This window comes from Coloeus monedula (genome assembly GCF_965178545.1).
Source record: "Coloeus monedula genome assembly, chromosome: 3".
Lineage (NCBI taxonomy): Eukaryota > Metazoa > Chordata > Aves > Passeriformes > Corvidae > Coloeus > Coloeus monedula.
In genome coordinates, this window is record NC_138783.1 from 31,744,633 (window position 1) to 31,768,941 (window position 24,309).

Consider the following 24,309-nt stretch of genomic DNA (forward strand, 5'->3'; position numbering starts at 1 on the left):
TGATGTAGCTGGTACATGACTTTTAAATGGCCACGCTTGTCCCACATGGTCTTGTCCCTCTCTTGCCCTTTATGAGAAAGCCCTTCCTAATACAGCATCTTTTCCGTACACCTCGTGCAGCAGACACTGCGGCACAGCAGCCATAAAACAACGGGAGCCATAATTTCTTTGAACTCTGGGTCAAACTTGTTGTTAGCCAAGTCTGTAAGAACTCGTACAGTAAATTACATATGTCTCCTTATCAGCAGGATCATAAAATAAAACTTTACAACCCCTCTGAAGGTCATGGCTCTGCAACAAACAGTAAGACAAAACAATAAATTCACCCCTGAGACCACCATTTTTGTGGCTTTGGCAGCTTTGGTTAGATCTGAGGAAATTAGAACTCTGTCAATCTTTATACAAAGTCTTTCTTATTTCTCCTTTGGACCCATCTCTCATTTCTCCCTGAGTGTAAGGTAAAGGCTAAAACAACCGTCATAATGGCTGTTACTGCTTTCAGCAACAGCAAAGCCACATTTATCTCAATACACACATTTAATGGAAACAATGACAAAAGTGTTTCTTGGCAAATTAGTCCCCTTCACCCCCTGAAGAAAAACACATCTATAAGCTATTCCCAAAACAATCAATATTAGTCCAGCAAGCAAAACTGTATGTTATGGTTCCCATCAAAGTCTTGGCATTCCCTCAAACAATGTGATGCTTTATAAATTACTACTACTACCAAATAAACCGGAGAGAGAACTGCTGAGCTGGGCACCTTGCTGCTTTTCCCTCAGGTCTGGGGGCCTGAATGCAGGTAACTCAGCTAAAATCCCTGTGCTGGTCTGCTGGCCCCAGTGATGTATCTTTTTGTCTCTGCTTGTACAGAAGGTAGTACAACAGTCCAGGATCTGACCACTGCCACAGTATCACAACAGAAGGGAGAGAACAGCCATCTCTACTTCTCGCTTCCAAGTGTGCATTTGCTCTCCTATGGATTTAAAAATGAGAAGACTGAAACGTGGCGTTAGTTCTGCAGGTATTATTTTTTCAATTAAAAATAGAGTACTTTGGGATACTTTGATCTTATGCCTTAAAAAATTAAGTGAAGGGATTATCTGATATTCTTGAAGCAAAAAAACCAGACGTTATCCTCTAAACACTTCTGAGAGGCTGGCATTTAGTTATGCAAAGTTTATGGTGTAGCTCTTTTATCTCCCATCACTCTGCTCTAATGTTGCAAAGCTACTGACACAGTAATCAATGACACTCATTCCTTCCTCTGAAGCTCAGAGTGAGGACAAACTTGAAAAGAGGCAAGCACGGGCTGCCGAGGAACTGAAATTTCAAGAAATACTTAACAAAATGATGACAGTCCTCGTCACCTGGGCTTGAGAGCTGACTGCTTATGGCACTAAAACCACCCCAGTGTTAGCTACTGCACTGCATGGTCAGCCTAAGAGATGATTCCTGTGTGCAAAAATAACAGCTTTTTACTTGAAGAAGTGTCACCGTCTTTATCTGGCTTCAGTCACTGTCAGGGTGCAGTCTCTAAGAGAAGATGTAGCAAGGAAAGCTGCTTAAATTAAGAAGATCTTGGTGCATTTCCCTGCCTACATGTCCAAGGAAATGAACTCCCCATCCTCCAGATTAACTTCCGTTTCATTCTAGGGAGGGAGATTCAAAGGAAATACATGACATTCCACATGGAAATCCAAGAAAAAACATGTCGCATTCTTTGGCAATACCAGTCCGTGTTATATATACACAGCACGAGGTGAACAATGCCAGCCTGGAGGGAAACAATGGCTCCCACCCTTGCTGGCTACCCATAAATCAAGTTTCTCACAGGAACACCAATCTCGGTATTAACCCTGAGCAGTATCATAGTGCACAGGGCCTCAGCCTCTTCACTCTCTCTCACCACTAGTGAAAACAGCACGTGTTGAAGGCTGTTACCAAGACTAGACAACCTTTCCTTCCCCTTCTGAGCCATCTGGTTACCTCTCTTGGGACAACCCTGCTCAGCTCCTGCTTCATCTGCCAAACTATTAGGGGTAGTTTTCTTGTGCTTTCAGACCCAAGGGCAAAGCCCCCTTAGCTCACTGGATACCCAGCTCATCAAGCACCTTGAAATGAACCAGGACATGTAGAAGACTGGGGAGACTGCTTCCTCATGGACAGCTAGTTGGAAGCACACAAAAAACCACTCACAGTACATCCTTGTTCTTTCTTTCTTACATACGTCTACCTATCTACAAATCAAAGGTTCAACCTTTACCTTCAGTCCTGCAACAACCTCTGAAAAGGGCAAAGAACGAAAGGCAGATTAGACCAGTTCTTTGTTCTTTCAGTGTCACCCTGACAGCCACCCTGCAAACCTGTTTGAAGCAGTTGTGTCCTTCCCTGTACTTGTGACTCATGCCTAGTTAACCTAGAACTTTTTGGCACCTTCCATTGTCTTCTTTTTTACGTCTTGTTTTTCACCTGTCGCTGTTTGGCCCCACCTTGCCCATCAGATCTGGCATCTCACAGAAGGATCAACAACCTCCTGGTGATGCCAAAACCAACACAGGCAGCCCAGAGCTGCTGTTGGGGATTGACAGCAGAGTGGACAGGAGATGTTTTGCTATCCCCCCACTCTGTTCTCAGAAGATGGGCTTCCAGTTCAGGCACTCTCATTTACAGCAACCGTGTGACAGGTCAGTGTGACAGTCACTGACAGGTCAGTGACTAAGGACCTCAATAAGGACCCCTGCTCATTGCAAGTTATTTAGGGAACATGCTATGGATGGGGCTGTTTGGCAGCTGTACTCTTTCCACATATTTCTGCAGAGAGAAGTAATTCCAAAACATAAAGGCCAGCAATAACACTTAAGACAACATACTAAAGGAGAGATGGTCCAAATGCAGGAAGATACTTGGGTGTCTGATGTAGGAACTTCACAGTGGTTTCAAAAGGAAGGCAGGTGCTTGAACTGTTTTGTGGAACCAGACTTGTCAACTCAGGGCTGTACTGGGAAATGCAAACCAGCAAACGCACAATTAACAGCCGCCTAATCAAGTGGATGAAGGAGACATGAAAAAGTCTTGATACGCAGGAGATGTCTCAGTGCATGCAAGAAACGCCCCCCAAAGTAATGATCTCATGGTGGATGCCTGCATGATCATAACAGGTAAAAACCCCAGCCACAGAGCACACCGAGACATGGCAGGTGCCACATGACATAAACAGGTATTTTTAGATACTGCAGGTGCAGTACTACACAGCCTTACCAGAGAGAACTGTGACTGCACTATTACCAGTGCAATGCTAGTTGATTGCTATTTTTCAATCTCTTCCATCTACTTGGAAAAGAAGTCTTCAGTGCTGTCCTGCAACCACTTCATGTAGTGTGTGCCAATTTACACGGGGTTCATCAGCAGTAAGGCCACTACCTTGCTTTTTCTCTTTATATACGTTGTTTATACTCCAGCAGTAGTGGGCTCCAGAGTAGCAAGCACTGTGCAAATGACCATTTGCTGGATTGCAATAATTTGGAAGGGAAGAAGGATGCTGGAAACCCTCAATTCAAGTCCCAAATAAATTACTGGTTTCCAGCTGCCTTAGGCAAGTCACTTGGTCTTTGACAATAGTCTTCAAAACAGAAATGAGTATTTCTTTACCTGGCAAGAAGCTGAGAACATAAACCCATTAGAGACTGCCAAGGAGTTCAGATCTTAGAGTGATAAGCAATCACTTCATACATAGCAATGCTTGGGAGCATCTGTCAATTGTTTTGCAATAAAGACCAAACTGCTTGGTCCGATGAGCACATGAGAGATTTTCTCAATAACAACAACAGAAAAGCAAAGCAACAACAAAACCCCACCGTGAAATCCAAGTTGGCTCTGGAGAGATGAATGGATGAATGAACTCTCATCTAACTGAACATTTCTGTCTGCTATGAACATGTGCTTTCTTGGAGACAGATACTTTCTGCAGAAGTTGTGCAACTAATTTGGTTAGACAGAAAATGAAACCTCTACCAAAGACACTGAAGGAAACTCTCTGATGCTGAGACCTACAGTTTTGTAACAGAAGAAGAAACCATACAGAGTTATAAAACAACCCAGTGTACATCTTTATTGATGATTCACAAAATCAAACATCAATTCACCAAACTCCCTCTGGCTGTTCCAATATGACATTGTTCCTTGCTAGGTTTGGCTGATTTTTTCAAGGTAAACAATATTTGCTTTTAACTTGGAGTGGGGAGAATCATGCTTTGCAGCAGCCATTTCATGACAGCAAGTGCATCACAGCCATGACAATATTTTAGGCCATGCTTCCTTATTAATATTTCACATAAAACCCCCTGCTACCTTCCAACGATGCTTGTTCAGTACTTCCATGGCTTGTACTAGTCTCGTGAGAATTGTAACCCTTTAGTTTAGTGGGATTTATTAATAGTCCCGAAGTGCACTGAAGACACAAGCTGCTATCAAATTAACTGCCAGTGTCCTTCTATAATCTCACCAGAACATATGTTATTTTCAATATCCCACATTAAATTGACCAAGAGTTTCATTGATATAAAAATTATCTTGATTTCCTACTAAAACACACTCAGTCATATCCTGGTATATTATATACACATAGTTATGCCAGCAGTTTTCTCCATGTGAGTCAGCTGCTGAGCTACAGGAGACAGGAGTGAGAAAACCTGGGGAAAGGAATAACATCTTTGATATTGTCAACTCCCAAGATGTACTGCAGGTAGCGTTCAAACCCCATTCCAAAGCCTCCATGAGGAACTGATCCGAATTTCCGGAGGTCTAGATACCTGTAATTCAAACAGACAGTTACACTTGCAGCACAATTATGCTCATGCCATTAAAGTCAGCTTTTTATCTAAGGTTTTGCTTTCCATCTTAATTACTTCCCTTTGACCCTAATCACTGTGATTTCTGTGTTGGTCAGTGGTGTGAAGAAGCAGAATTGTGTTAGCAGAAACCCCAGGTTTGAACCCATTTAAACCAGCATAGCTATGCTTTGCCAATACCCTACAGCATATTTTGTTTAGGAGCAAGAACTTATTTGGGTATGAAGTACAGCTTGAGCACCATAGCTCTCCTCGTATTGAAAACACCTTTGTAGTTTTAGTACCTAAAATATTCCTAGCAGAGGCATAAACCCAGGTTCCTACAGAATCACAAAGCACTTCCACTACTGGAGATGAAGCTCTCTGCTTGGGCTTGTCTAGCCCTTGCCATGCTGGTGTTGAAATCTGCCCTGCAAGTTCTTTCATTTTCTGTTTGCTTTTTGGTAGCCTAAGTCATTTCATTTCCAGTAATTTCTTCAGAAGCTTAGATGGGTCTTGCTTCTGTCTGCTCAACATTCCTTTTTATTTTTTTTTTCCTTTTAAGGTAATTATGATGGCTTTTTGCTATTATTTCCCCAATCACTCTTACAGACTGATTCATTTATTTCCATAGTAAGCCAGAAAAAAACCCTTGAACAAATCTTCTCTAAAAATGAGATCTGGAACAAGACATTTTGTTTTGCAGAACAGCAGCGGTTGTGCACAGAAAATTCAGAGAACGTTTGGAAGCAGATACTCCGAGAATGTGGGTGTCAACAAGATTATGATGGTTCTTCTATAGTTACCCATTTCCCAGCTGGACTGTGGCTGATGTGATACTGTATTTGCAGCTATAAATTGTCACCAATGGTTTTATTTTAATAGAAGTGAAGAACATCTCAGTGGGTCTATTGATTTGTGGGGCCACTTCTGGGATTGCTGAGGGCACAAAGTTATTCTGCTTTATATGAATGCACTAGTAGGAGGGGATTGAGCAACTCCAGATGTATTACTTGCTTCCAATCTCAGTGTATGAATATTTCATCATCCCAGTTAAAAAAAAAAATCAAGTGCACTAAAATATGGATGCATATGTTTTACTACTTATGCAGTGGAGTATAGGGGGGGAAACACTGTGAAAGAAATTAAGATTGGACTGATTGCAATAAATGGCTTCCCAGATTTTATATACTGTTAATGAACTGCAAGGAAATATTATATTTGTGTGTATATATACTTACATATGTATATATACTTATACATGTATAAATATGTAAAATATACATTATGTATATTTGAGTGTACTTGCTTGGACATCAGAACTTTCTGTATTTTAACAGAGTGAAGACAAAGTAAAGCCCATGATCACCCTTACTTGCAAAATAAAAGTAGTCTCCCACAAATTCTACAGCTGCAAGGTTGCCCTGTCACTCAGTTTGATAGTATGCCTTTCATACCATGAAATACTGTTTTTCCTTACAGCTCATTAACAGCAGTTAAAATTTGGGAAACCATTTATTACACTCAATCCAATATTCAGGTTTTTTCTTCCCCAGTGTTTTTCCCCTCCCCTCCACTACCCAAATAGCAAAAAGAGAAGCAGAGCTTACTTCTTCCTAGTAGCACTGACACACAAAGTACAGTTTGCAGGTTGAACAGCAGGCCCAAGAGTGGGACATGTTTTCTGATGACTGGGACCCGTGTGCTTTTCTCTCTGTGATGCTGGGTGCTAGCTTGGCTCACTAAGGGTCGGTGTATGCACCCCACACCTTGTGATGAGGATTATGCTTAGGATATGTTGCACACATAGGCTGTGCAACAGTATGGTGGTGGTCTTCATCTCTATCCACTTTACACAGACTGCTTTAAGAAGAATTTGTGTCTCTGCAAATACCCTGGAACTGCTCCCGTGGGAGCTCCGCTGCGTAGCTGTACAAGGGTTTGCAAGGAAGGTGATGGGCAGACCTGATGCTGAGGGTGGTGACTCAGGAAACAGGAAAGACCTCATAAATGTGAGGGATATGGGTGCTGGCCATGGCAGATCAATCTGACCCAGCTCAGGAGTGCTGAGCAGAACTGGCAAGCCAGCTGGTAACTACTTTAGCTGTAACTAGGAATACAAGTAACAGCATAAACTTTTGTGATGATGTCTGTAAGTGCATCAGCCTGTGCAAAGGCAGTTGAGACTAAGCCCAGCATCTTCTCTCCCTTTTTGCTGGCAACAGAGTTTATAAAGTCATTGTAAGAAGATGAAATAACTCAGCTTCTTCCAGAAGTACAATAATAATAATAAATTCTACCCTTGCTTATCCAGGACTTTGATCTGTAGATCTCAAAGCACTTTGAGAAGCCATTTTGGCAAAAGGAGTGAAACAAAACCCATCAAAGTTAATGGAAAAAGTCCATTGAATTAAAATGTGCTGAGGATCAAGACTGTGAATCCTTTCTGATGACTGTGCATAGAAGAAGCAGAAGAATTGAGAAATTTTCCATTCTTCACAGATGAAAGAAAAAGTAACTGCCTGCAGATGAAGAGAAAAATCCCTTTAGGCTGGAAAATGCTCCCTGAGGTTTTCCTCCATTCAATAGTCTACAGACATTGGATGTTTCTCACCTCAAAAAGAGTTGTGAACTAGTCTAGCTGTTTTTGCTAGTAGCTCATACTTAAGAAGAGAGCTGAGCACTCCACTGGCAACTGGTGGACTGTACAGAATTATTCCATAGGGGAAATAAGTTTCTGTGACCCCAGCTAGCCCTGGTGTTCCTGTTCTGGACCTCAGGACTGGTAGGTCTTCAGAGATTTGAATCTTACCAAAGTGTGTGCTGTAACAACATCCCCCAGCAATGAATTCCAGGAGCTCATTATGTGCCATGGTAGAAGAGCATTTCCATTGATCCTTTTAAAGATTTATATTCTTTTATCATCATCATGAGCTGTGTTGCACAGCAAGACACTATGAAGAGCAGTGCTCTCCTAGTGACCATTCATAAACAGAATGTGTTCTTTCCAATCTCTTTTCAAAACAAATAAAATCTCAACCTTTTATACAATCCCCTTACTATACTGAAGCTTCTGTGGCCAGTTTGAAAAAAGTAAGGCTGAAAGAACAAAGATACCACAGTCCATGAAACTGAATATTCTGCTGAGGGTGTGTGTGTGTGTGTTGTGTGTGTAAGGAAAAAATCCCTGACTTTCTGCCTGCCTCTGTCTGGCCCAGCACTGTGCTCCAGTTTCTTCTCAAAAGAGGAGTAATAGGACCAGGTGGCTGCCAAGGACAGTGATGGGCTACCTGTTTTCACTGGGCTCTGAAGAAGGTTAAAGGATGATGTGAATGTAGTCACTGGCCATGGGCTGCAAGTGGCTCACCAGTGCTACTTTTCCCTAAGCCCGACTCCTCCTTTTTACCCTGCCACACAGGGACCCAACAGAACAACACTCTGACATTCAAGCTTCAAAGAAAATCAGAAGTTAAAGAGCCCAACACAGCTCAACCTTCCTCACTGAGAGCAGGAGCAGGGTCAAAACAACACAGTAACATCCACTTGAAGAGAGCAGACAACACCTGCTCTCCTACTGTGTACTTTCACCAGGGTTACACCAGAAGATCAAAAAGGTACCAGCTGCAAAGGGTTCTGTATGAGACAACTGTCTCCACTGAAGCACAAGGTGATAATCAGAGTAAAGAAAGCGGTGCCTAACACATAGGAAGACTGTCTGAAACCCTGCTCGTGCTGATGGCTGTGGGAACACATTGGTGATTACAAAGTACCTGCTTTGTTACTTTTAAGATGGCACGTGGAGGCTGCAAACAGGATCAAGTCCCCTGTTCACAAGGCAATATACTTAATACTCCCTGTTCACAGAGAAATCAAGTGAACTCCCAGAGTACTCACATCACTCGACTTTCCCACCTCATTTCCACAGACCTCTCAGTTTAGCCAAGATCATAATCTATAGCTCTGAGCTATTTTCTATCTACAATTCAAAGCAAAAAGTGTGAAAATAAGATAAAATAGCTACAAAGTCATGCCAAATACTACTCCAAGTCATAGTCTATATGGAAAGAAACCTGCACAACAGCAAAGATGTAGTAAACTGAAGAAGACTCACAGAGTTTGACCATGTCACTCTATCTATTTTCTGAAAAGTTTGCTAAAACGTAGGAATGGCAAGAAGCAGAGCAGTATTTCAGATCATCATTTGCCTCTGCCCTACAATTCTCCTACAAATAAGACAATCCTGAAACTGTCCTAGAAACAGTCAGACCCCACAATATCCTCTTGCTTACTGGGGCAAAGAAGACAGGTAGAATCAGAGATATAGCAATGGTTAAAGAACTTCAAAGAGATCACATTCAAAAGTCAGCAAATATTATATTTAAAAAGGAATGACTCAACTGTTCTTCCAGGAGTTTTTGAGCCAGCTTTGGAGACTCAATTCAATCACTAAATTGGAGGAGATTAATTTTAGTCTCTCCTGCCACTTCCACTGAAAAGATGGATGCTGGCAAACCACCTACCTGGCAGATTTTGGACTGCAATTCAGAAGCATCCAGAATTACTACTGTCCTGCACCTTCCTAGGACACCAGACCCTGCTATGGCAGAGAGTTAACAACAGCTTTCATCTTCTCCAGGAAGTTACATTGTCTGTGATGGAGCAGAGGGAGTAAAGGAGGAAAGAGTCTCCAAAACAAGATTACAGCAGGAAGAGTTTCCAGAATGTGATCACTACACATCCCATGAGAATGCAAATGGGTGACATGCAATGTCCTAACCTTTTTCTGAGGGAAGCATGAGGCCTGTGCGATCTTAGTAGTGCTGGAAGGCTCTGCCATTGAACACCAGACTTGCTTGGGCTGTATCTCAGTATCTAACCCACAACTTACACCCTTGTTCAGGATAACCCTTCCCTCAGATAAAGGGATATGGTGTATTCTGGCCCACAAATACAACAACAAAGGAAGAAATAAAATTCACCATGTTTGCACGTGGATGATATGAAGATCTGCCATACACTGGGCTGTTCCTCAGTCATTTCATATGGTGGAAAGGGGAGAGTGAAGAACCTATACCTTGCTTTCTTTCAAGGTGGCCTTCCTAATGATCAATCCAAATACTGCAGAATATTTGAATATACTCTTCTAAATTTAAAATTCTCTGCACCAGCACTCTCTCAGTAGCTATGACGAAGTATATACCAAGGAACACTTGTCAAGAGGAACACTAAGAACCTTCTGTCGTTTTAATAGGTTAAACTTTTAATTCAAAGGTTGATCTGTCTCCTTAGAAGGACAGTTTTAATTGCTTTAACTGCTTTGCTAGGGAAGATTTTTCGACTCAATTGCCCTGTCAATTGCTAAGGGAGTTTTTCATAGACCTGTTAAAGGTCACAAATTGCTTGTGGTTCTGTAACCTGTTTATCTCGTGCATGGTGGTCAGAATCTACCCAACTTCAAACACAGCCTAATGATTTAATATCAAAAGTCATTATGGGTTGTAAATTAATCCACCTCATGCAATCCTTAGAGGAATGACCTGTGCCATGATTGGACAAACTGGAAGCATAAACTAAGAAGCATTAGATTAAACTTTGTTTAAATGAACTGGCTCTTTCATTTAGACTGGCAGTGATGGCAGGGCAACAGGGCCAAAAAATGTTCCCTCAAGAACAGAACCAAAATTTTAAAAAACCAGAAAACCCCAGCTGCTTAAATAATCTCAAAAGAAGAAATAGAGCTTGCATCTTACCATTGATAGGCATCTGTGAGTCCTAATCTGTGAAACAAAAAGAAAACCCCCTGTAAGTAAAGGAACAGTTATTCTGCACAAGCAGCACTTGCCTGGAAGAGGATGCTACAAGAAAAGGGAAAGTCTGGTGAATTAATGCATAAGGAGACAAGAATCCTGTTCTTCTCTCTAAGGTTATGCTGGTTCTGCAGGAAATAGAATTCAAAGGTCTAAAGTATTGGGGCTTAACAAAATCAGATCCTGAGGACTCAAAATTGACAAAAACATGTGAAAGGAGGTGTGACTTACTGAAGACACACCCCATTTGTATCTTGAAATGCTTTCTGTGACTTTCCTGACAAACAAGAAAGTCTGGCTTGAAACTCCACATGGACCACTCTCTTCTTCCTGAGGACTGTGGACTCGGATACTGGCAAAAAGTTTTGATTGAAAAAGTGCAGCAGGCAACACTGTACTTTACATCAACTGAAGCATCCCTACCTCAGAAAACCTACAGGGAGAGTAGCAGGAAGCACAGGGAATATCATTATCCTATACTAACAACAGAGAATTAATGTTCTGGTGATTTAACTGTCCCGTGCCTTTTGGATTCATTATGCTGAAATAGATTTTGCTCTTCTCCACTGACTAGACCTATCTGTGTGAGCATGTGGCTGATTTAAACAACAAATTAATTCCCAATGTGCAAGTGGTGTTACTCTGGGATTAACCTTCCTCCAGAACTACATTGCACAAGTGTATGACTGGCCCAAACAGAAGTGTTCAGGTGCTGGATGGGACTTTGCACAACCTGATCTCGTGGAAGGTGTCCCTGCCTTGGGGGTTGGAAGTAGATGGTCTTTAAGGTACCTTCCAACCCAAACCATTCTCTGATTCTACAAAATTTTTGAACAATCAGATAGGATCCAGAGAATAACTGTCTATGGAGAATTACCCCATGTATAACATCAATAATTGTTAATTAAACAGCAGCTTTGATATTCTGACATTGAAGTTAGCCTAAAATTACCAAAAGTAACAAGATGCTGACCTAAGGCAGCAGGGAAGGAAGGGCCCACATGACACAGTATAGGTCTTGGGCAGTTTCAGTGAAGCTTCCCATGAAACTATTAGCAAAGAACCATATTCTCTGAAATCAGGCCCATCACTGAGGCCAGCTGCATCACAACTGGCAAAGCTTCTGACCAAAACTGCAATTCCTTAGTTACACAACGTGATGACAGATATCTAAGTTCTGTATATGTGACAACTTCCACCTTCACAATCCACTTTCAGCCACAAAAACTGCGAAGAAAAGGCTCAAGGATGAAGTCTCCCACAGCAGACCCTGCTCCAGACAGTCACAGCAGAGCTGAGGCATTCTCCTGCCCTGGCCTCTTAGCATAAAGAAAACTTTTCTTCTCTGGTGAGCTAAAACAGAGAGGCCCTTTGCACACCTACAACAGAAGCACAAGAACCTACTCAGATAAATTGATATCACAAAGACAAAAATAGGCTTCTTTTAAATACTATTAGCTGCCCTTGCACTCCTCTGTCTTGCCAACCACTGAGAGCTGCTGAAACACTCTCTTGGTCAGGCTAGTCTCCTGTCATCTGCAGATTTTCCATACCTCTGTAAGCGTGATTTGAGGAAGGGCAGTCGCTCCTCTCTCAAGCTGCCTCCACACAACTCCCCTACTCCTGGTACAAGGAGATCAACAGCTGCAACCTTCAAAGAAAGAAAACTAATTCAAGTCATGCCACACAGTGATTAGCAGAACAGTTGACACTGATGGTTTTTCATAAAACCCTACTGTAATTCTTCCAGTGTCCAGGACACTTACATAGGGATATGCACATACCTGAGAAGTCTCCTGTTGACAGGAGAAGGCTGGGAGGAAATTTTGCAAGGATAAACACACTAATCTACAGAAAACCTAAATGATAGCAGTGATGTCCCAGATTAAGGACATCAATTGCAAGTGGTTTGAACTGAATCTCACCAAGTTACTCTGGTGACAACCTGTGTGAGGTTATAAAGAACCCAACAGCAGCTCAAAGACAGCAAGACACACAGGCAAGTTTTCTGAAGCCCTGATTCCCTACTCTGATGCTGTAGCTTGTGTTCAGCCCTTTCTACCCCCATTCCTTGAATGGATATGGAAGCAATGGCACTCATGTGCTGGATCCAAGTGTTAGGATCCAAGTGTTACCACTTAGGCTGTTAGGTTTGGGCTGTCTGTCTTCTCTGTTTTGTCTTCTAGGGTTACTTTTCTTATCCCACAGCTGAAATGTTGCTAGAATTAAAGCCACTGAAGCCACAGTGGTACATGGTGGAGTAGTTGCTCTGTTTAGCACAAGCAATGCTTCAAGTTGTCTCAGTTCAGTTGAGAAATCACAATTTCAAAGCATGAGACTTGATAAAGAGCTTACTTCTTGTGCCTATCTGCTATTTGAGTATTACATGGATGCTACATTTGGATGACAAGATAATCACAGACTACTTGAAACCATCCAGTTCTAGGCATTTCACCTAACAGTACAAAAGTTTACCAGGAAAAGAAATAAACTATGACAAACTTGTCTGAAGGAAACTAAACAAAAAGTTAACACTATCCCAACTCCAGAATCTTCCTCCTCCTGTTGTTCCCGCTTTGGGTATTTTTTCAACAACAGGAAAAAAAATGGACAGGATCACCTGATGGTCATATCTTATCTTGAACTTCTTGAGGGCAGGCCCAGCAGATGATGTCTATCAGTAGGCCAAGACATGTGCCTAGACAAAGAAGTGGTAGAGGTGTGACCCATGGACTCACTGTGTGCTGAGGTCCATCTTCATTGTCCCGCATGTAGAAAGGTTTGAGGTCATATGGGTAGTTAACCACAAACACAGGAACCTCACCACAGTGCTTCACCAGGTACTTCTCATGTTCCGTTTGGAGGTCACAGCCCCACTGTAAAGACAGCAAAAGGGGCCTGGGAATCTGCTTTGGTGCCTCTTGACCATGGCAAGAGACCCAGCAAAATCCCTGTACATATAGAGAGATGTGCTGCTTCGAGTAACATGAAACCAAGCAAAGAAACTTCTCATACAGGTCACTGGGAAGTAAACAGCTTCACAAGTTTTCAGGCAGAGCAAAGCATGGAATATAACATGATTTAACTTCACAGAACAGGGCTAGATCGTCCCTGCATCAAGCCCAAGCATCTGGTCTCAAATCAGGAAAAATCCCAAATGAACAACCAAAACCCGCAAACCACACTCTGCATACCTAAAGGGAAACAGGCACCTATCCAAGGCCAGCTTACTTGACCCAGCAAACCAGCCTTCTTTCAGTATTACCTTTGGTGTATAGAAAGCAGCTCTCCTAGGCTGATTGCTCTCTTCCCTGCTGTGTCCTGTTACATACTACATTAATTCTCACTTAAGAAAACCTAGCATCCTATTAACCACTTCTTTGTCATCAGAAACCTTGTCATTTGCAATGCCCCTCACTTTTCCTTTTTTCCAGGGATGTTATAAATCCTGTGGCTTTTGACTTGAGACTCCCAGTCTGTTTATAGGACGTGCAAAGAATATTGGGGGAATGGAAGGGGAAGAGTGGAACAGACCTCCCCCAGACCCTCTTCATACTAAAATATCCCAAGTTTTCTGTCTCAGATCCAGGTAGTACAGATGCAAGATCTGAGGTTCTACACCCACTTGTGCACAGAGATGAGACCGTTACACAACTGGCTATGAGGGTGGCTTCAGCCAGAGGGTTATTTTCCTCAAAGTGTCATAATGAGATAATGATTAAACAATATACACATAAGATGAGCACCACCACAAATGCTGTCCCATACTGGAGTGTGTGTGTGTGTGTGTTTGAAACTGGCCAAAATAAGATTTTTAGAAAACCATAATCTAACAGCTTTGAAAGACTAGCACGTTACTCTTTTACCCGGTCCACGTCTATGCTTTGGAAAGACAAGGGATTCCCTTTACCTACATTTAGAATACATGGTATTTTGACATGGTATTGGTTTATTAATCCTTGTCAAACTTTCAGCGCTATCCTCTTATCTTTCCATTTTTTGAAAACTATTACAGCAACTCTTCTTAGAGGATTGCTACTGAATCTGCAACACTCTCAGCACTACTCACATACAGGAAAGAGAAGTGCCTTTGCTAAAGCCTTGGTCCTTCAACTGCGATCTCATCACTTCCTTCCCTCAAGTGTTACATGTTCTTCTGCTACACATCTCACTGCTTGTATTGCTCCTGTTTCAACCCCAAAGGACAAAAAGTTACACCTGATTTACAACCCAGCAAACAAAACACCCCAGGAGGCAGATAATCTGTGCAAAGTAACAACTTTGTGATATGAGAGAAAGTGTTGCTTTTCTGGAGAGCTGAGGGTGGACAATCCCCTGTGCCACGACCCTCCCAGAAAGAGTGTCCTGCAAGGAACAACTCTTCCAGGGGCCGTGGTTGGCTTCCCTGGGCAGCAGGTGATTTCAGCAAGTGTAGTGATTTCTCAGCTACAGGTGATTCCAGCTCTTGTGATTCAGCTCTTTGTGAAATCACCCAAGGCAAACTCGGGGACAGAGAGACAGGAGCCTCGCATAGCAGTTCCACAGAGGTGGCTTTATTGTCCAGCAGCCCCTGTGTAGGGGAGGCCAGGGATAAGAACTCCCTCCATCAGGGCTTGGGGACAGAGGTCATATGGGGAAGGCAGGGAGTGGGGTAGAAACCAACTAGCCAACGGGGTACAGCCTATTATCATATAGAAACAAGGCATGCTGGGGATGGCTCACTTTCTCGACATGACCCAGAGGAAGGTTGCTTATCTCTGGGGAAGGTCTTCTTGCCCTCAGGCCTCTCTCCTCCAAGGGAGTGCAGAGGGCTCTTGTGCCAAGGGCTCCCAGCCCTCCACAAGAAAGTTCAGGCTTTACATAAGGACACACCAGCTGGTAACGACCTACCTCTGGCTTGAAAGTGAAAGTTTGAGGAGCTTGCTTCAAAATTTCCACTGCTTCACCGTAGGAAATTCTGCCAGAGGAAGAAAAAAGTCTGTAAGATAACTATGAAAGAAATAACAAAGTTTTCTGGCTAAGTGCCACGCTGGAAAATTAAGGAGGCATTTCCCCACTACCATGCCAACTTGTGTGTAATGTCAGACTTCCCAGCAATGCTTCTTTGGACAGAAACCAAAAAGCATTTTATATGGCAAGAATCCTATGCTTTCCTGTGCTTTGGCTACATGCAGGGCAGGAAGTGCTAAGCTCTCAACACTTCTGCATTATTGCAATGTTGCATTTCAGTAAGAAGTGAGCTCTGCAGAGAATTGCTTCATAGAAATCTGTGGATTTTTTAAAAGAAAACAGTATGTCCTCATCAGCATAGCTAGAACAACATAGTTCAGGGTGTGTTAGGCAAAAATAACAGCCCAGGGTGCAAAGGGCTTGTAGCTCAAATGTTTCCGCTTTACTTTGTAAAAACCATGCGATTTATGTTCACCACTGTTTCTCTACTTCTCTGGCAGATTTGAGAGCAGATTCTCCACCAATTTCCACCAGCACAAAAGAACAGCATCATGGCAAAGCAAACAGAAGAAGTGCAGTGAACAATGCTCCAGGTTTGGTAACTGGAAATCAAGACTCACTGGAAGATAATGTGGCAGCCAAGTTTTCCACATACCAAGCAAAATGTTGTGGACAGAGAGAAGAAAGAATAATAAATGATCACAATAATTTCATCTTTGTATCACCACCTAAATCCAATTAAAAACCAAATTCCCTAAGGAGCACTCTTTACACCCAGTTACAAGGTTTCACTAAACCACGGAAGGCTTCTGGAGGAAATACCTCAAGAAGAAATATATTGCTCCACATGTTTGGGTTATGTGAGGCCACAGACCAAATGAGGTATATCACTGGCACACGTTCAACACATGTAACCAATATGTGTAAGCCAGGAATGCCCCAGACCTGCCAGCAGCTGATGAAGGGAGAGACAGAGAGGGAGAAAGGGATGGTCTGACTCTCCCTCCTTTTCCTTGGAGCATGGGAGAAGCTGGGTGCAACTTTGTCCTTTCAGGAACATCAGTTAGGTCCAAAGAGAGGACTGAAATGGGGAGATGGTAACTTCACTGAGGTGTCCCCTGGTGCTCATGCAGGCAGAGGCACAGGGGGGATCCATGATCCTGTTGCCCAAGTGTGGCTGTAGCTGCTTAACAAGATAACCAAGGTTGGGATGAGAACCCCTACAACGTTGTGTGGGATAAATGGAGAGCTCCACCATTTGAAGAGACGAGCAGGAGTAGGGAGGACGTGGCACTCCTGGGGGCCAGTGAGGGATACCCAAACCCTTAAGTTCTTTAGCATGAACAGAACTGGGATTAGGAGTTACACAATCAATTGGGAATAGAAAACCAATTGGGATTTTTAAATAGCATAAAATACTTTCATAAAAAGAGACCCACTGGAGTGAAAGTGTGAATGAAAGCAGAGCATCAAAGCCAAAACCAAGCAAGACTGTGAGCAACCATTGTGCAGGTACAGGCTGGAAGGAGAATACTCTTGAGGATCTTGTTCAGGGGAGCAAAAGCCAAAAGCCAGCAGATTCAGGTGTCAGTCTCATGCAGAGGTGAAAGGGTATACCTGACAAACAGTAAAAGGGAACTGCAACTCATGCTCTTTTAGAGACATTATGCTAACCCAGAAGACACTGAGTTGTGAAAGAAAAAGAACATATACAAAATAGGAACTCTTTCCCCAAAAGCCCTCTGCAAGATCATTTTGAAATAGTACTTACATCATAAATTTGTGCTTCAGTATTTGTTCCAACCTGCCCTTGGTCAAAACAAGAAAAACATAAACATGTAAAGCTACCCTTAAGGGTTCAGGGGAAAACTCAGGAAAGTGATCTCCCTCTACAGTGCAATTTGTGGGACTGCTTTCTGATCTAGATATAGGTCAAAATCCATTCCTGGCCATTTGGTGCTAAAAGGGTACCCGATCATTGAAACTGCTGATTCAGAGGCTGCCAGATGAAGTGAGAACTACAGTTCTACCACACTTGCTACCAGCTACACAAAGTTGTGTGTCCTCTCTCTGTTGAACAACCACTTAAGCTCGAGCTGATATTTAGCTTTTTACACTTTCTTAACACAGGACAACACAGTAAAAAAAGAAAAAAATTAAAAAAAAAATAAGCCTTCCCATAGCCAAGAACCCCAAAAACACAGGACAGGATTGCAGTTCTTTCCTGTCACATGCATTACCTTCTGTGCAGGAGCTATGTATTTATGAAAAAGCTCAACATCATGAGGACATTTGGAGAGCACAATGCTTGTCACTGTCTTGAAGAGATCTTCCATAACCTAACAGAGAAAAAAGGAATGCATGAAAAATGAACATTGCTTAGGTGTCCCAGACTATAAATGAAACACAATACACATCAGACAAAGGGTACAGAAGGAGCTTCTGTCCTTCTGCATGGCCAGACTGCATAGGAGGGAACCATCTTGCTAATGCTCCTAATCAGCAGGCTTGCTTAGTAGCTGAAGATGACCGGAATCTTTATTTTTGCTATGGCTTTAGGGCTTCAATGTCAGCTGATGGCCTCAGTATCTTCAGTCAGGTATCTCCAGCAAAATAAATCACAGCTAAAATATTCAAGCAGCAATCTTGGCCAGCCACAGACACATGTTACAACCATTTGTGGCTCTGGTCTTGACTAATTCTTAGTGAGGAATCTGTCCTGTGATGAACAATTCCAGATTTATGCTTTGTTGTTAGAAAAGGCAAAACCGAAGGAAAGAGAATAAACATGTAGTGTGTAGAGCAAACCCATCAAACAGATCTCAGCTAGGGAGACTCCGTGCAGTAAGGGCAAAAATGAGTAGAGAGCTAAAGCAGAGGACACATCAATGCAGGGATGTTTGAGAAACTAAAAAGATGTGGTTCCATTTCCCTAAACTAATGTGGATTAACTAAATGACATTATCATCCAATTTGGATGTACTTATCCAGTAAAACGGGCTTCACTCATTAAGAAATTAAAATGCCATTAAAAGCCCCCATATGGGATGCTACTGCATTTTCATCAACCCATTTTCTCTTTTGGTTGAGCAAAGCATCCAAGCCACTTGCTGTTGTGCAGACTAAGAGTTCCCATGGCTCCCTGTAGTCTTACACCAGCACAAAGCAGGTAGTTGACACCTGTGGTATCAACTGATGATCATCCCACCTCTTCTTCAAAATCACCCTCCTATTCTCATTTCCTTTGTAAGAACAGAGCAATGCAGCTGGGGCTGCACATCATCTCAGCCTGGGATGGGACAAGGTTTTTCCTAACAAAAAGCATCTGAAAGTTCTGGCACATTCCTGGTTGGTTTTTTTGATGAGCATAATAACTGCTTTATTAATTGCAGATGATGCCGTGATGATTTTTTGCCTTTTCTTTTACACCTTTTTACAACTTCTGTATTCTTAGTGCTTTTTGCCTTCATTCTTAGACTTGTTTGTCAAGCTAGGAGACTAAACATTTTAGAAGCTTCATAGTTAGGGATCAGTGTGCCCCAGACCCCAAGGTCCCCTCCAGAACACATTCTGTAAACTAAGATAGAACCATCCAGGGGAAGGTTCCTTGGGGAGAGGGGCTCATTTGAGCCTCTCACAGGGCAATCTTTGATAGATATGCTAATTAGTAAGACATATAATGTTATACCAGATCTATTGTGGGTGGGTGTGCATTGCGGTGTGCATTGAGGTGCATTTGACCTAAACATAGTGCACCTAAGGATCCTTAAAATCCTTAAAATTTAACAGAGGTTAAATCCCTTTTTCCCTTCTAACAGTGTCTGACTCTTGATTTTAAGACCAGGAAAAGGCATCACAGAGTTGACAGAAGTGAAGTTTCCCCTAATGATACCTAGGTGAGCAGCAGCCCCTAGATACCACAAAGCCTGTGACTGAAAAGATGAACCTGTTGTTCAGTCAGCAAATCTCAAGAAGAAGAAGCAGTAGGTCTATGCCTTAAAAGGAACCAGATCTTACAATGTAAGAGGAACACAAGGCACAGAAACAAAGCAGCTAGGCTACTGACATAGGCAAGATGAGATTTCAGGCATGTTGTTCAAACTTATGTTTAGAAGAACATCCTTCACACTTGTGCCAAGCTGCTGAAACACTGCTCTGTGCTGGTGAACAACCTCTGCATCCCACCAGCCTAGTGAAGCAAAGCAGTCCATTTGGACTCCTCTGGAGCCAAACTCAGACTCAAGACTCCTGCATCAACCTGGGCCCTCCTTTTAAAAACGGGAAGATGCAAATAAGGGAACAGCATTATCATATGCAGATGAACAGTTTTACCCCTCCTAGTACTCAAACACAGAGGAAATGAAAAGCCAGCATTCCTGCTGCTGAGTGGCAAACAACCAAACAGTCAGCTTTGAACTTTCTTCAAAGTAGCTAGAAAAAGGCTTATGCAAATGAAATTAGAAAACTTCTTGGCAATTCATCTGGTTTCACCAGGCAGAGACGAAGGGATTTTACATTAAGCTTCCTCTTTCTAGAAAATGAAAGTATCATCTGGTTTCAGAAAAGCATGTTGTTTAATTAGCACTTTTTTTCCTCACTGTGCGATAAAGTAACAATTAGGTTCCCACAGCACTCAACATAAGCAGCTTCCTCTTGTGGAAAAAAGATGTGGGTGGTATGGGAAAAACAATCTGAGAAATATTTCCAGGTTTGAGACTGAGGTTTTATCCTGGCAAAAAAGACAGACACGTGGGTCATACACTGGCCTCCTCACTGCTCTCATTTATGACAAATGTGTACTAGGCACAAACAGTAGATGGAAAAAAAGAAAAGGAGGGAAAAAATCACTCAAACTGAGAATTTATGTCTTTAAGCAGAGAGTATAATGAAGGACTGCAAAGTAGGCTATAGGAAAAATGAGTGCAGAAGTGTAACCACTGGCATGCTGGTTTAAGGCAACACATGAGTTTGAGATACAGGTGACTGGTTTGAAGACACTCTGGAAGAAACATGTTTGACAGGAGACCTATATAGGGAAAAAGGCACTGGAATCACATCAAGTAGCTCATCTCACAGGTGGGACTCCAGATGTCCCAAAAGTCCAACAATGTGGTTGCTTCACAATGGCAATGTGGAAACTGTGCTGGTAGAAGGGCAGGTAAGGAGGACAGAGGTTAAATCTTTCTCCCTTCCTTCAACCCTTTTAGTCCATCTCTTTTGATTTTCACTTTTGAAACTTCAGCAGTATCAACCTTGGCCTTCCCCAATGTTGCTCTGTTATTTAATGGTTAACAGTTCAATTTTGATTAGGAGCAGCTCCCAAGGGTATTGCTTAATTTTACCCTGGATCTTTTGATACTGCAACTTACCCTCTTCCCAAATAAAATTATGACCAGAGTTGAAACAGAGCAAATCATCAATAAAGCAGCAGTAAAAGTCAGCAGCAGCAACTGAAGATGCTGTGTACTCCAAGGAAGTTCAAATCATCATTTTTATTACGTAAGAAAAATTGCATGACCTGCCAGTAGGATTTTTATTTATGTATTTACCTGGGCATGCATATGAATGCAATGTAGATCACAGGCTACTTACGTATGAAACACTCACCAGTGGCCCACTATTTGTTGCCTCCATGCTTGCTCACACACACTGTACATGTGTGCACACGCACACACACACACAGAGGGGAGGATTCACATCTGGTTTTGGTCATAAAATCTTTTCTCTCAGCAACACAACCAACAGGTCAGGCCCTACTCTGGAGAGATGCTGTTGCTGTGCAAGGAAGGAGACTTGTCTGCCAGACCACTGCTCCACTGGCCATTGAAGCTGAATGCTGATAAAAGTTAGGGAAGAGAAAAAGCCTCAGCTATGGCAGCTGGATGCCACCTCAGACAAGGCACCTACAGTCCTGTAGATACCCCAATGTCCCTAAAGAGTGTTGTGCAAGATACTTAGAACAAACCTCTCCACGTGATTACCAGTGTTTGCTCCCTCAAAACTGCAGCCAGACTTGCCCAAGTGCCTCAGCCTTGGTACTGAAGACAGAATGCTGAGTGCAAGCTAGTCTGGAAATCAAATCACATACATCTTTTAGATGCAAGCTCTCTAAAGCTGACACCCAAAATCGGTGCTACTGATTTCATTTCACACCTGACCTCCCCTCTGTAAAATGGAGGTAACAATGCTCCATGTCACTAGGCTGTAATGACAGCAAATTAATTTTGATGAAGTATATAACCAGTGGAAGACAATACTTCTGCCCTCAGGACAGAGCTCAAATACTGAGTGTTAAATTGTATTCTTCATCTTAAAGAGACATATTCTCCATCCCTTAAAGAGACAGTGGTGCTAGGACGTGATCTTGTTAAGGAAGACTAACACTATGCAAAAACTCCTGAAAATGCCCTCAGGAAAACTTCCTTCTGGCATTTCCTAACTTTACAGCCTAAATAATGTCTTTTTTAGTAGCATCGTTTTGTATGTGCTTTTGATGAAATTCAATAATGACTGTATCATATAGCCTCTCTGAGACTCCATTAGTGTCATGAATGAAGGGGGATCCTTTAAATCTACTGCAGTGCTGAGACAGTGGAATGAAAAATAGAAGACAATGGCCTACAAATACAACTACATGACACAGCATTGAAGAGAGAGGCAGAGACTGATAACAGGCATCTCAGGGAACAAATGAAACTGGAGACCTTGGACCTCCAATTCAGGTACTGGAAGGCTGACATCTCTGGTGAGTCCAGATACTTCAATTGGACCTCTTCCACTGCCTACCTGACCTTCTTCTAAATCCTTCCCTTTCTCATCCATTTTGGAGGAGAAGTACCTTGGGGCAACCTGGCCCAATTTCTTAACTGGACTTAAGGAAAGAGGCTACAGAAGTCCCTCCTTAGATACCCTTACATGCACCCTGTACACTAAAGCAGAAATACTATCACCCAGACATGCAGTGTAAAGTGCTGCACTGAGCACATGGGACTTTCCACAGAAAGCATTGTGAAACCAGTATTGTGAGAGTTGAAGCTTCTTTGTAGCACTAAAACATGTTTTGGCACAGAACAGAAATTTAGATTGCATGATTAAGACACATGAGACTTCACAAGAACTGTGCTACTAATTTAGGAATAACTGAGCACTACTCTGTGCAATTACAGTGGGGAAAAAATGCTGCTCTAAGATTTCAGGCTCTTTGTTCCCAAATACATGTAACTTGGTTATTAAACCATCTTTTTTCCTTTTATTTAGTAAGGAAAGCTATGTTTCTTTTGGAGCTTTGGCTGAAAGATCTCAAGCCTCATAAGCGAATGGCAAACATGTACACCTTTGTAGCAAGGCTCTTTAAAGGTGTGTATAACCAAATACTTCAAGATGTCCATGAAGAAGCTGAGCATTCCCAGCATGCAAACTTACTCAAGTGAGAGATACTTAGTCCAAATGTTGAATAGCAATTTAAAAAGTAAATTTTAAACAATCCAGCTCCTTATGTGAGGACAAAGTCTGGATGCTAACCCTGGCCAAGAGCCCCCAAGGCTTTCAACTGGGCGTTTTGCACTGAATAAAGAACTTGCAGATGACAATAAACAGACAAAATACCCAATGGGCAGATACGTAAGGGAACACTGAATTTAGGTCAGTTACACCAGGAAAGAAACTTAGGGCTTTAGAGCAACTGGCAGGGTTTTCTGTTGGTTGGTTGGTTTTTTTTGTTTGTTTCGTTTTAAGAGAGATTGCCCAATGATTTAAAAATAAACAAAATGGGAACTCCACTTCTGCAAGTAAGAACACCAGAAAATTAAGCCTGTTGCAATACAAACTCACTATGAGAAATGCAAAATAATGGCTACTAGGAGACTTCCTGTTATAGGGAAAGCTGCTTGTAAAAGACTTTGGGACAGAGGGAAGAATTAAAAGAGAGTACAAGCTGAGACTTCACAAGATACTTAGCAACAACAAAGGCAAAATTGAGGGGGAAAGTTCCGCCTTTCACTACAAATAAAAGCCCTACATATTCCAGAACAGTTCTCAAATCTAATTCTCTGAATTGTCTGAACTGGCTGTTTGTACTTCAAAAGCCAGGAAATCAGGGTTCTCCACACAAGATATGTTGACTCTGTGTTGAAGGGCTCAAACACCACTTAACAGAAGACCCTGCTTATTATACTAGATAAAAGCAGTGAATATTTCAACTGGCTCCTGATTACCTAGAGAAACAGAGGGCTCAGGAATTAAGGTGTGTACATATACATAGGCTGTGCTTTACGAATGCTGTTGTGGAGAAAAGGAGAGAGAAGAGGAAGAGCAGGATGCTATTCATAATGGAGCACAGACTCCCAACGGGTCAGTCCACACAGCCCAGTGCCATCCCGACATCCCAGATTCAGAAGCAGCACACAGAGCACGTCAGCTCTGCTCTCAGGCCATGCTGATTCAGCACTGTATATGACCCATGCTGAAGAAACCACCACCTGGATGTTATTTTATAAATCTGCAGCCAGTGCCCCAGGTAATTTTTTTTATAAGGTTATTTCTCCAATTGCTTTCCACAGAGCTTATCTGATAAATGAGAGTGCGTGTGGATGTTTACTCACAAGTCCTACTGGGTATAAGCTGGCTTATGCTGAGACTAGTAAGGTGCATTAGCATCCCTCATGTAGTTAAACTGCAACTGAGAGATCAATCCTGAAAAATCAAAAGCCAGCTAAGGATTTCCT

General features: G+C 42.3%; 1 protein-coding gene across 1 annotated transcript in view; it reads right to left on the reverse strand.

Moving 5' to 3' along the window:
• Positions 1-4,085: 4,085 nt before the first annotated feature.
• NARS2 (asparaginyl-tRNA synthetase 2, mitochondrial) overlaps positions 4,086-24,309 on the reverse strand; it is a 49,448-nt gene continuing 29,224 nt past the window's right edge. Inside the window, exons 8-14 of the mRNA XM_082279290.1 lie at positions 17,827-17,925; positions 17,358-17,395; positions 15,527-15,593; positions 13,375-13,512; positions 12,190-12,287; positions 10,580-10,606; positions 4,086-4,811 (exon numbers count right to left, since the gene is read on the reverse strand). Of these exons, the coding sequence (XP_082135416.1) occupies positions 4,667-4,811; positions 10,580-10,606; positions 12,190-12,287; positions 13,375-13,512; positions 15,527-15,593; positions 17,358-17,395; positions 17,827-17,925 (612 nt within the window). The 3' untranslated portion in view covers positions 4,086-4,666. The remainder of the gene's footprint in view (positions 4,812-10,579; positions 10,607-12,189; positions 12,288-13,374; positions 13,513-15,526; positions 15,594-17,357; positions 17,396-17,826; positions 17,926-24,309) is intronic.